The 12,807-nt window shown below is 51.0% G+C and overlaps 1 protein-coding gene across 1 annotated transcript in view; it reads left to right on the top strand.

Moving 5' to 3' along the window:
- Positions 1-153: 153 nt before the first annotated feature.
- The window catches only part of FAM124A (family with sequence similarity 124 member A), a 40,740-nt gene continuing 28,086 nt past the window's right edge, over positions 154-12,807 (top strand). Inside the window, exon 1 of the mRNA XM_054163011.1 lies at positions 154-212. Coding sequence (XP_054018986.1) covers positions 154-212 — 59 coding nt within the window. The remainder of the gene's footprint in view (positions 213-12,807) is intronic.

The raw sequence follows: 12,807 nt of genomic DNA on the forward strand, positions 1-12,807 counted from the left end.
CAGGCGGGCGGGCGGGCCGGAGTGGGCCGGGCGGCCGTAGCCGCTGCCTCTCGCACAGGCGGAGCGGCGGTGGCAGAGGCAGGTCGCGGCAGCCGCCGCTTCCCCGCGGCACGGAGGGAGGGCGGCCGTGGAGCCCCGCCGCCGACCGCCGCCATGGAGAAGCAGCCTGGCGGCGAGGACGACTGCGTGGACTCGGGAGCCGAGACGGGCGGGTGAGTGGCGGGGGACGGGTGGGGGTGCTCTTAGTTCCCCGCCGGGCTGGGCCGGGCAGGGCCAGGCTGCGGCGGCGCAGCGCCGGAGATCTCGCTGCCGGGCCGGCCGGTTGCACTTGTTGCCGGCCGCCGCCGCCGCCCCCGAGCGCGCCGCGGCAGCGGCGGAGCCGGGGCTGGGGTCCTGCGTGGGGTTTGGTGTCCTGGGCAGAGCCTTCCCCCGACAGACGGGACCGCTCCCCTGGCAGCACCCCGCCCCAGCGCTGGGGGACCGGTGTGATGCCCGGGGGAGATGGGCAGCGCTTCCTCCGCGGGGCATCGCCCGGCTTGGCAAGTCCCGGAGAGTTTGCTTTCTCCTTCGGCTGAGTGGGGGAAAGGCCCTCATCATCCTCCTTCTACCCGCGAGGAGGAAGGCAGCGAGAAGTCTTGGCTGTGGGCTTTAACTTGGCACTCCTAAGCAGGTTGTGCTGCCTTACCGGTGAGGCCCAGCGCCGTGCTTTGTGGCTGCAGACACGGTGCTCAGGGTTTGGTGCCACACTATGCCTGTATTCCAAAGCTAACTTGTCTGGAGGATTGTTTGGAAGTGTGCCCGGCTATCCATGGTGTCCTTGTGGCAGTGGCACCCAGGCAACATCAGAGCTGACTCCTTAGAAGGACCATCAGAGAGCCGGCCTCAAAGGCAGGTCAGATTTGTAGGCATCCCGAAGTTAGGTTGCTGTTGTCATGAAACTGACATACTGACTGACAAAGTGTTGTAAAGTTTCTTAGCGGCTGTCCAACCTCTAAGTGTCATACTAGAGGCGAGGAGAATGACTTTTTTTTCCTGACTTCAAGTCCTCACTGCCAAAGGTTTGCTGTATTTGTTAGTTGCATCACCTCTAAGGCCACGGAGCTGTAAGGATGATCTGTGGGAATCCCCTATCCAGCTTCTACCTTCAGCTCATCTCTGTGGGTGACAGAGGGAAGTGCTACGTGCTGCTGCTGTGTCACCTTGCTGGGAATGACAGCAAGCCTTTGCTCCTTCTCTGGCTCCAGAAGGGCAAAAGGAGGTTGCTCACTCCTGTTAATCCTGTCCTCTCCTAGGTCTTCATTCTTCTGCCTCCTTGCTTTCCCATTTGTCTTTCTTGCAGCTCCTTGTTTGGTGTATCTCCTTTGGTCTCTAGTCTGTTGCAAAACTGTAAGGCTAATTCTTCTTTGTAAAGTGGCATCAGGTGCACAGCACCAAAGCTGAAGTAATAATACTGTGATTTTTTTTTTTTAAAGGTGGAAATAGAATATAGTAAATTTTTTTTCCATATGTCCAGCTCTTAATCCAAATCAGTATCTTTATCTCTTCTGTGGTCTGAGAAGCTAAGGACGTTTTCCATCACCTTGTATTGTGGACACACCTAACAGTGGGAGGCTTTCAACTATTACATGTGTATCTTAAAGGAAAAAAAATGCAGGCCTCCTTTCCAGATACTGGAACTACAGGTTTATAGAATAGAATAGAATAGAATAGAATAGAATAGAATAGAATAGAATAGAATAGAATTAACCAGGTTGGAAAAGACTTTCGGGATCATCAAGTCCAACCTACCACCCAACACCATCTAATCAACTAAACCATGGCACCAAGTGCCTCAGCCAGGCTCTTCTTAAACACCTCCAGGGATGGTGACTCCACCACCTCCCTGGGCAGCACATCCCAATGGCCAATCTCTCCTGCTGGGATGAACTTCTTCCTAACATCCAGCCTAAACCTCCCCTGGCGCAGCTTGAGACTGTGTCCTCTTCTTCTGGTGCTGGCAGCCAAATCTGGGGAAAGCAGTTCATCTTTGGGACAGGTAGGTTAAAGGACTACAAAATAACTAGCTAGTGAATTCAGAGCTGGCTCAGAGCCCCCAAAACACTAGATGGGTCAAGTCACTCTGAATTTGCTGTGTTGATCTGTAACAGAAAAACCTGGGGTTCCTTGGACAGGACATGTGGAAGGATTTGACCTAGCTGGTGACATTAGCCTTTAGACCTTCAGCGACCACCGTGACAGCTGCTCGTGTCTGGTGTTGATGAGGTGCTAAAGCTGATGATTTCCTGAGGCATCCCTGTCCCAGACTTGACACTGGCAAGTGGAGGTTAGGGGAAGAGTCTGCCAGAGGAATTTGAACAATGACATATGGCAATTAATACTTCGCAGTGTTTTGCACCGGAGTTTATTTTGAGAAGCAGTGGGTTTCAGCATTTCAACTATTATTTTTAGTTCTGTTTAGCAGCAATTTTAGTCTGATAAACACGTTGCATATGCCTCTTTCACAATGTTTATGTTTCAGCTTTCTCACCAAACCAACTGTTCACAGCGCTTGCTTTTCCCTCCTTACTAGCAGATCAGCTTTTTGCTTCGGATCAGTCCCCGTCGTAGCTGCTGCTGAATCGAGATGCTTTCCCTTTTAACCCAGTTACTCGACAGTAAAACCATTAATTAATTCATTATTTTGAAGTTCAGCCATCATCCTCTGAAAGCATGAGGAGAGACAGCTAACTGTCAGAGTGATTCAGTAACGATTTGACATCAAGTGGTCCCTTTCTGTCACTCGGGGAACAATAGGGGATAGCGACTGTAGTAAATCCAGGCACTGTAAGCCCTTGTCATCTCGATGATCATATGTAATGATGTGTGAGCTCTTCTATGGAGCCAGTGCAGCTGAAGCTGCTTACAGCAGCTAAACAGTCAACTGCATCAAGTACTCTACAGGGCATATATGTCCCTTAAGGTTTTGCTGCGACTTCCAGCTACAAGGGGAGGAAAAACTGCGCTGCAGGCAAGATCTGTTACAATTTGAAGCCTTCATTTTCCTAATCCATTGCAAAATACTCTCCTCCTCGTGCTTTTGTCTCAGTAAAAAGGGTTGACAAAGAGGCTGCTGAAGAAAAATGGTGTATTTTGAGCTCCTGAAGCCGATAAGAATGGATTGAGCTGGTGTTGTCAGGTACTTAAATAGAGTAGAACTTATAAGCCAATTAGTTTATATTGGCTGTTTATTAATGAGATTTGAAAGAGTTTGACCAGGCTTGGGCTGGGAAACTTTGCCCATACAAATTGTATCTTCTCAGGAAATGTAATCTTTGGCTGTTTAGTGTAAAAAAAAAACCCTTATTTTATCGGCTGCTGCAATCTTTCAGCCAAGAAGTATGTGGAGCAGTTTTCCTTGGTAATAGTTTTACTACTGGATTTGTACTTTAACACTTGACCTCACAGGAAGGATAAAATGGATTATTCTTCTTTTTTTTTTTCTTTTGGGCTTTTGAAAAGAAAGCAGACAGGGGAAAAAAAAAAAACAAGTGGAAGAAAAATTGAAGAGGGGAGAAACATGTGTCTGAAGAACTGTGGATAAATTGTAAAGGAAACAACCACACACACAAGCTGGAAGTATTACTACTCAGTTACTCAAAATCAGTGTGGAAATGCTGGGGTCAGAGTGGCTGGAGAGCTGCCAAACAAAAAGGGACCTGGGGGTGCTGGTTGACAGCTGGCTGAACATGAGCCAGCAGTGTGCCCACATGGCCAAGAAGGCCAATGGCATCCTGGCCTGCATCAGGAATAGTGTGGCCAGCAGGAGCAGGGAAGTCATTGTGCCCTGTGCTCAGCACTGGTTAAGCCAGACCTTGAGTCCTGTGTCCAGTTCTGGGTCCCTCAGTTTAAGGACACTGAGACACTTGAAGGTGTCCAGAGAAGGGCAACGAGGCTGGGGAGAGGCCTTGAGCACAGCCCTGTGAGGAGAAGGCTGAGGGAGCTGGGGTTGCTTAGCCTGAGAAGAGGAGGCTCAGGGGAGACCTTCTTGCTCTCTCCAACTCCCTGAAGGGAGGTTGCAGCCAGGTGGGGGTTGGTCTCTTCTCCCAGGCACCCAGCAGCAGAACAAGAGGACAGAGTCTCAAGTTGTGCCAGGGGAGGTTTAGGTTTGAGGTGAGGAGAATGTTCTTCACAGAGAGAGTTGTTAGCCATTGGAATGTGCTGCCCAGGGAGGTGGTGGAGTCACCATCCCTGGAGGTGTTCAGGAGGGGATTGGACGTGGCACTTGGTGCCATGGTTTAGTCATCAGGTCTGTGGTGACAGGTTGGACTTGATGATCTTTGAGGTCTCTTCCAGCCTTGGTGCTGTGATTTTCAGAATGCCTTGATTTTGCAGGTCATGCTAATGCTGTTATTGCACTGTCTTTACTTTGAGGAGCAGAGCAGGGTTTTGTGCTAACACACCCAAGGTGGCAAACTAACACAATTTTAGAAGTTGTTGGGCATGTCATGTTGAAGATAAAAGACAGATTCTCACTGTCACTGATGTCAAGGGCCCTTGAATTCGTTGTGTACACAAATGCAGTGACTGCAGAAAATGGGCAGTTGCTTAGACCTGAAGTCTTAAACTTTTTACTCCTAAACCTTTATTTGGTCATATTAGCTGTGTCCAGGGAACGCTCTCTCATGTCAGCTGTGTCCAGGGAACGCTCTCTCATGTCAGCTGTGTCCAAGGAATGCTCTCTCATGTCAGCTGTGTCCAAGGAACGCTCTCTCATGTCAGCTGTGTCCAAGGAACGCTCTCATGTCAGCTGTGTCCAGGGAACGCTCTCTGATGTCAGCTGTGTCCAAGGAAAGCTCTCTCATGTCAGCTGTGTCCAAGGAACGATCCCTCATGTCAGCTGTGTCCAAGGAACGCTCTCATGTCAGCTGTGTCCAAGGAACGCTCTCTCATGTCAGCTGTGTCCAGGGAACGCTCTCTCATGTCAGCTGTGTCCAAGGAAAGCTCTCTCATGTCAGCTGTGTCCAAGGAAAGCTCTCTCATGTCAGCTGTGTCCAGGGAACGCTCTCTCATGTCAGCTGTGTCCAAGAAAAGCTCTCTCATGTCAGCTGTGTCCAAGGAACGCTCTCATGTCAGCTGTGTCCAGGGAACGCTCTCTCATGTCAGCTGTGTCCAAGGAACGCTCTCTCATGTCAGCTGTGTCCAAGGAATGCTCTCTCATGTCAGCTGTGTCCAAGGAACGCTCCCTCATGTCAGCTGTGTCCAAGGAAAGCTCTCTCATGTCAGCTGTGTCCAGGGAACGCTCTCTCATGTCAGCTGTGTCCAAGGAACGCTCTCTCATGTCAGCTGTGTCCAAGGAAAGCTCTCTCATGTCAGCTGTGTCCAGGGAACGCTCTCTCATGTCAGCTGTGTCCAAGGAACGCTCTCTCATGTCAGCTGTGTCCAAGGAACGCTCTCTCATGTCAGCTGTGTCCAAGGAAAGCTCTCTCATGTCAGCTGTGTCCAAGGAAAGCTCTCTCATGTCAGCTGTGTCCAAGGAAAGCTCTCTCATGTCAGCTGTGTCCAGGGAACGCTCTCTCATGTCAGCTGTGTCCAAGGAACGCTCCCTCATGTCAGCTGTGTCCAAGGAACGCTCTCTCATGTCAGCTGTGTCCAAGGAACGCTCCCTCATGTCAGCTGTGTCCAAGGAACGCTCTCTCATGTCAGCTGTGTCCAAGGAAAGCTCTCTCATGTCAGCTGTGTCCAAGGAACGCTGTCGCAGTTAGCTGTGTCCAAGGAAAGCTCTCTCATGTCAGCTGTGTCCAAGGAAAGCTCTCTCATGTCAGCTGTGTCCAGGGAACGCTCTCTCATGTCAGCTGTGTCCAAGGAACGCTCTCTCATGTCAGCTGTGTCCAAGGAAAGCTCTCTCATGTCAGCAGTGTCCAAGGAAAGCTCTCTCATGTCAGCTGTGTCCAGGGAACGCTCTCTCATGTCAGCTGTGTCCAGGGAACGCTCTCTCATGTCAGCTGTGTCCAAGGAACGCTCTCTCATGTCAGCTGTGTCCAAGGAATGCTGTCGCAGTTAGCTGTGTCCAAGGAAAGCTCGCTCATGTCAGCAGTGTCCAAGGAACGCTCTCTCATGTCAGCTGTGTCCAAGGAATGCTGTCGCAGGTAGCTGTGTCCAAGGAAAGCTCTCTCATGTCAGCTGTGTCCAGGGAACGCTCTCTCATGTCAGCTGTGTCCAAGGAACGCTCTCTCATGTCAGCTGTGTCCAAGGAATGCTCTCATGTCAGCTGTGTCCAGGGAACGCTCTCTGATGTCAGCTGTGTCCAAGGAAAGCTCTCTCATGTCAGCTGTGTCCAAGGAACGCTCCCTCATGTCAGCTGTGTCCAAGGAACGCTCTCATGTCAGCTGTGTCCAAGGAAACGCTCTCTCATGTCAGCTGTGTCCAGGGAACGCTCTCTCATGTCAGCTGTGTCCAAGGAAAGCTCTCTCATGTCAGCTGTGTCCAAGGAACGCTCTCAATGTTCAGCTTGTGTCCAGGGAACGCTCTCCTCATGTCAGCTGTGTCCAAGGAACGCTCTCTCATGTCAGCTGTGTCCAAGGAATGCTCTCTCATGTCAGCTGTGTCCAAGGAACGCTCTCTCATGTCAGCTGTGTCCAAGGAAAGCTCTCTCATGTCAGCTGTGTCCAAGGAACGCTCTCATGTCAGCTGTGTCCAAGGAAAGCTCTCTCATGTCAGCTGTGTCCAAGGAACGCTCTCATGTCAGCTGTGTCCAGGGAACGCTCTCTCATGTCAGCTGTGTCCAAGGAACGCTCTCTCATGTCAGCTGTGTCCAAGGAATGCTCTCTCATGTCAGCTGTGTCCAAGGAACGCTCCCTCATGTCAGCTGTGTCCAAGGAAAGCTCTCTCATGTCAGCTGTGTCCAGGGAACGCTCTCTCATGTCAGCTGTGTCCAAGGAACGCTCTCTCATGTCAGCTGTGTCCAAGAAAAGCTCTCTCATGTCAGCTGTGTCCAGGGAACGCTCTCTCATGTCAGCTGTGTCCAGGAGACGCTCTCTCATGTCAGCTGTGTCCAAGGAACGCTCTCTCATGTCAAGCTGTGGTCCAAGGAAAGCTCTCTCATGTCAGCTGTGTCCAAGAAAGCTCTCTCATGTCAGCTGTGTCCAAGGAAAGCTCGTCTCATGTCAGCTGTGTCCAAGGAACGCTCGCTCATGTCAGCTGTGTCCAAGGAACGCTCTCTCATGTCAGCTGTGTCCAAGGAACGCTCGCTCATGTCAGCTGTGTCCAAGAACGCTCTCTCATGTCAGCTGTGTCCAAGGAACGCCTCTCATGTCAGCTGTGTCCAAGGAAACGCTCTCTCATGTCAGCTGTGTCCCAAGGAACGCTCCTCAGTAAGCTGTGTCCAAGGAAAGCTCTCTCATGTCAGCGGTGTCCAGGGAACGCTCTCTCATGTCAGCTGTGTCCAAGGAACGCTCTCTCATGTCCGCTGTGTCCAAGAACGCTCTCTCATGTCAGCTGTGTCCAGGAAAGCTCTCTCATGTCAGCTGTGTCCAAGGAATAGCTCTTCTCATGTCAGCTGTGTCCAAGGAAAGCTTCTCATGTCAGCGGTGTCCAAGGAACGCTCTCTCATGTCAGCTGTGTCCAAGGAACGCTCTCTCATGTCAGCTGTGTCCAGGGAACGCTCTCTCATGTCAGGCTGTGTCCAGGGAACGCTCTCTCATGTCAGCTGTGTCCAAGGAACGCTCTCTCATGTCAGCTGTGTCCAAGGAACGCTCTCCAGGTCAGCTGTGTCCAAGGAAAGCTCGTCTCATGTCAGCTGTGTCCAGGGAACGCTCTCTCATGTCAGCTGTGTCCAAGGAACGCTCTCTCATGTAGCTGTGTCCAGGAAGCTCTCTCAGTCAGCTGTGTCCAGGGAAAGCTCTCTCATGTCAGCTGTGTCCAAGGAACGCTCTCTCATGTCAGCTGTGTCCAAGGAACGCTCTCCTCATGTCAGCTGTGTCCAAGGAACGCTCCCTCTGTCAGCTGTGTCCTGGAAAGCTCTCTCATGTCAGCTGTGTCCAAGGAACGCTCTCTCATGTCCGCTGTGTCAAGGAATGCTGTCGCAGTTAGCTGTGTCCAAGGAACGCTCTCTCATGTCAGCTGTGTCCAAGGAACGCTCTCTCATGTCAGCTGTGTCCAAGGAACGCTCTCATGTCAGCTGTGTCCAAGGAACGCTCTCATGTCAGCTGTGTCCAAGGAACGCTCTCTCATGTCAGCTGTGTCCAAGGAAAGCTCTCTCATGTCAGCTGTGTCCAAGGAATGCTCTCTCATGTCAGCTGTGTCCAAGGAATGCTGTCTCAGTTAGCTGTGTCCAAGGAAAGCTCTCTCATGTCAGCTGTGTCCAGGGAACGCTCTCTCATGTCAGCTGTGTCCAAGGAAAGCTCTCTCATGTCAGCTGTGTCCAAGGAACGCTCTCTCATGTCAGCTGTGTCCAAGGAACGCTCTCTCATGTCAGCTGTGTCCAGGAATGCTGTCGCAGGTAGCTGTGTCCAAGGAACGCTCTCTCATGTCAGCTGTGTCCAAGGAAAGCTCTCTCATGTCAGCAGTGTCCAAGGAAAGCTCTCTCATGTCAGCTGTGTCCAAGGGAACTGCTGTCTCATGTTCAGCTGTGTCCAAGGAAATCTCTCTCATGTCAGCATGTGTCCAAGGAACGCTCTCTCATGTCAGCTGTGTCCAAGGGAAAGCTCTCTCATGTCAGCTGTGTCCAGGTGAACGCTCTCCTCATGTCAGCTGTGTCCAGGGAACGCTCTCTCATGTCAGCTGTGTCCAAGGAAACGCTCTCTCATGTCAGCTGTGTCAAGGAATGCTGTCGCAGTTAGCTGTGTCCAAGGAAAGCTCGCTCATGTCAGCAGTGTCCAAGGAACGCTCTCTCATGTCAGCTGTGTCCAAGGAATGCTGTCGCAGTTAGCTGTGTCCAAGGAAAGCTCTCTCATGTCAGCTGTGTCCAGGGAACGCTCTCTCATGTCAGCTGTGTCCAAGGAACGCTCTCTCATGTCAGCTGTGTCCAAGGAACGCTCCCTCATGTCAGCTGTGTCCAAGGAAGCTCTCTCATGTCAGCTGTGTCCAGGGAACGCTCTCTCATGTCAGCTGTGTCCAAGGAACGCTCTCCTCAGTCAGCTGTGTCCAAGGAACGCTCTCCTCATGTCAGCTGTGTCCATGGAACGCTCTCTCATGTCAGCTGTGTCCAAGGAACGCTCTCTCATGTCAGCTGTGTCCAAGGAACTGCTCGGCGCAGGTCAGCTGTGTCCAAGGAACGCTCTCTCATGTCAGCTGTGTCCAAGGAACGCTCTCTCATGTCAGCTGTGTCCAAGGAACGCTCTCTCATGTCAGCTGTGTCCAAGGAAAGCTCTCTCATGTCAGCTGTGTCCAAGGGAACCGCTCTCTCATGTCAGCTGTGGTCCAAGGAAAGCTCTCTCATGTCAGCTGTGTCCAAGGAACGCTCTCTCATGTCAGCTGTGTCCAAGGAAAGCTCTCTCATGTCAGCTGTGTCCAGGGAACGCTCTCTCATGTCAGCTGTGTCCAGGGAACTCTCTCTCATGTCAGCTGTGTCCAAGGAAAGCTCTCTCATGTCAGCTGTGTCCAAGGAAAGCTCTCTCATGTCAGCTGTGTCCAAGGAACGCTCCCTCATGTCAGCTGTGTCCAAGGAAAGCTCTCTCATGTCAGGTGTGTTCAGGGAACGCTCTCTCATGTCAGCTGTGTCCAAGGAATGCTCTCTCATGTCAGCTGTGTCCAAGGAATGCTGTCGCAGTTAGCTGTGTCCAAGGAAAGCTCTCTCATGTCAGCAGTGTCCAAGGAACGCTCTCTCATGTCAGCTGTGTCCAAGGAAAGCTCTCTCATGTCAGCTGTGTCCAAGGAACGCTCTCTCATGTCAGCTGTGTCCAAGGAACGCTCTCTCATGTCAGCTGTGTCCAGGGAACGCTCTCTCATGTCAGCTGTGTCCAAGGAACGCTCTCATGTCAGCTGTGTCCAAGGAACGCTCTCTCATGTCAGCTGTGTCCAAGGAAAGCTCTCTCATGTCAGCTGTGTCCAAGGAAAGCTCTCTCATGTCAGCTGTGTCCAAGGAACGCTCTCTCATGTCAGCTGTGTCCAAGGAACGCTCTCTCATGTCAGCTGTGTCCAGGGAACGCTCTCTCATGTCAGCTGTGTCCAAGGAAAGCTCTCTCATGTCAGCTGTGTCCAGGGAACGCTCTCTCATGTCAGCTGTGTCCAAGGAACGCTCTCTCATGTCAGCTGTGTCCAAGGAATGCTGTCGCAGTTAGCTGTGTCCAAGGAACGCTCTCTCATGTCAGCTGTGTCCAGGGAACGCTCTCTCATGTCAGCTGTGTCCAAGGAACGCTCTCTCATGTCAGCTGTGTCCAAGGAATGCTGTCGCAGTTAGCTGTGTCCAAGGAAATCTCTCTCATGTCAGCTGTGTCCAAGGAATGCTCTCTCATGTCAGCTGTGTCCAAGGAAAGCTCTCTCATGTCAGCTGTGTCCAGGGAACACTCTCTCATGTCAGCTGTGTCCAAGGAAAGCTCTCTCCTGTTTATCAAGAGCATATGCCTTACCTGAGCATAACACTTCAGTGAGATGGGTGTCATTAGTGAGGATTTCAGCATCTATGACAATTCCCATCAGAATTTCACTTGCTCCCATAGCAAGCAGTTAAGAGCCCATGTCTTAAAGGGTTCACCTTTTAATGATTAGCTCCCTAATACTACCAAAGCAACAAAACAAGCAGCACCAGAACAAGAGGACACAGTCTCAAGCTGCACCAGGGGAGGTTTAGGCTGGATGTGAGGGAGAAGTTCTTCCCAGAAAGAGAGATTGGCCATTGGAATGTGCTGCCCAGGGAGGTGGTGGAGTCACCATCCCTGGAGGTGTTTAGGAAGAGCCTGGCTGAGGCACTTGGTGCCATGGTTTAGTTGATCAGATGGTGTTGGGTGATAGGTTGGACTTGATGATATCAAAGGTCTTTTCCAACCTGGTTAATTCTATTCTATTGTATTCACCACCTGAATTCTGATGGTGGACATCCCTGGAGGGACACCCTGTTCCCAGTGGGGAGTGCTGTGGAATGAGTGGTGTTCTCAGGCTGGTGTGCACAGGCTTACTAAAGCACACTGGCTCTGCCTCAGTGAATACTTTTTGGAAGATTACAGACAACCTTCCATCCCTACGCTGTAGTTTCTCACATGGGGCCTCAAGGAATGTTGGTGATGAGCTCCTGAGTGTGGCAGTTAGAGCTGAGTGACAGGAATCCATCAGCTGTCTTCATGACTCTATTAGAAATCCAGCATGAGGCATTTTGAGCTAAGTGGCTCTGAGTTGCTCCATGACAGTCATCTTGTTTACATGAGTAGAAGTAGGATGAAGGTAATAGATTTGTGTTGGTCTGATATTGGTTAAGCAGATTGTAACCTGACCCACAGGAATTTATTGAGAAGAAACCCAAGACACAGCTAAATCTTCTGACTCACACAGTGTGCTTTAGCTGCTGTAAAATGGAATCCTCCCCTGTGCTCCAAGGGAGGCAAGGCAGAGAAGCTGTTAAATATGGCTCTCAATATGAGACACCGAAACCTGAAACCACTCAAAGAAGAGAAGGCAGGGGAAATGTGGATCCAGCAGGGGCCATTCCATCAGTCCTGGGCAAGCAAAGGATGCAGACAGCAGTAGGGCTAGGAAACTTCCCACAGTTTCTTCTTTGTGGGGGAATAAGGAGTCCTGGTAATGGAGACCTTGGGCATGTCATGGAGTAGCATTGTGTTAGAATAACCTGAGAGCCATGGTTTAGTCATGAGGTCTGTGGTGAAAGGTTGGACTTGATGGTCTTTGAGGTCTCTTCCAACCTTGGTGATTCTGTGATGTGTGTTCATTTGACACAGTAAGCTGCCTCGTGGTCATGCTGCCTGGCTCAGAAACCTTAGTTACAGCCTGCCAGGGCATTCAAAAGATGGAGATGTCCCTGAACACTGGGACAGAGTTCTCCATGTTGTTGAGTACTTATTATGGTTGATGGCATTATTTGGGATGAGACTGTTCAGCTCTTCCCATATGATTCTGGGTTGTGATTTACCATGGGCTGGTGACTTGTTTTACCATGGCCTAGTGACCCTTCCCAGCAGACTACTTGCCAGTCTGTTTTGGAAGGGTAGAGGTGCAGACTGCTTCATGGCCTTAGTCCCAGACAGTTCTCTTGAGCATATATGTCTAGTGCTGTAGATGCCATTGCTGGTGATGTATTAGCAGGATGCTGTGCCCTGGCTGATCAGCATGCAAAGCTACCCAAGCAGAGTGTGATGCTGGTGTAACTACATTGCTTGAATATGTTCAGAGATGTAACAGAGCTGTGCTTCTTACCCAGACTAACAGGCTTAGAGGGGGGTTATATATTGGGCTCAGTAACTGCAAGTTGCACTTACTGAAATTCAGTGGACTGTTTCCCTTTCTTGGGTATTTTGAGGCTCTGAGGGACCTGGGGGTACTGATCCATAGTAGGCTGAACATGAGCCAGCAGTATGCCCATAAGGCCAAGAAGGCCAATGGCATCCTGGCCTGCATCAGGAAGAGTGTGGCCAGCAGGGGCAGGGAAGTCATTTTGCCCCTGTGCTCAGCACTGCTCAGGCCACACCTTGAGTCCTGTGTCCAGTTCTGGGCCCCTCAGGTTAGGAAAGATGCTGAGTTGCTGGAAGGTGTCCAGAGAAGGGCAAGGGGAGATTGGACGTGGCACTTGGTGCCATGGTCTAGTTGTGAGGTCTGTTGGAACAGGTTGGACTTGATGATCCTTGGGGTCTCTTCCAACCTTAGTTACTGTGATACTGTGATAAC

Source organism: Dryobates pubescens, chromosome 7 (assembly GCF_014839835.1).
Source record: "Dryobates pubescens isolate bDryPub1 chromosome 7, bDryPub1.pri, whole genome shotgun sequence".
Classification (NCBI taxonomy): domain Eukaryota; kingdom Metazoa; phylum Chordata; class Aves; order Piciformes; family Picidae; genus Dryobates; species Dryobates pubescens.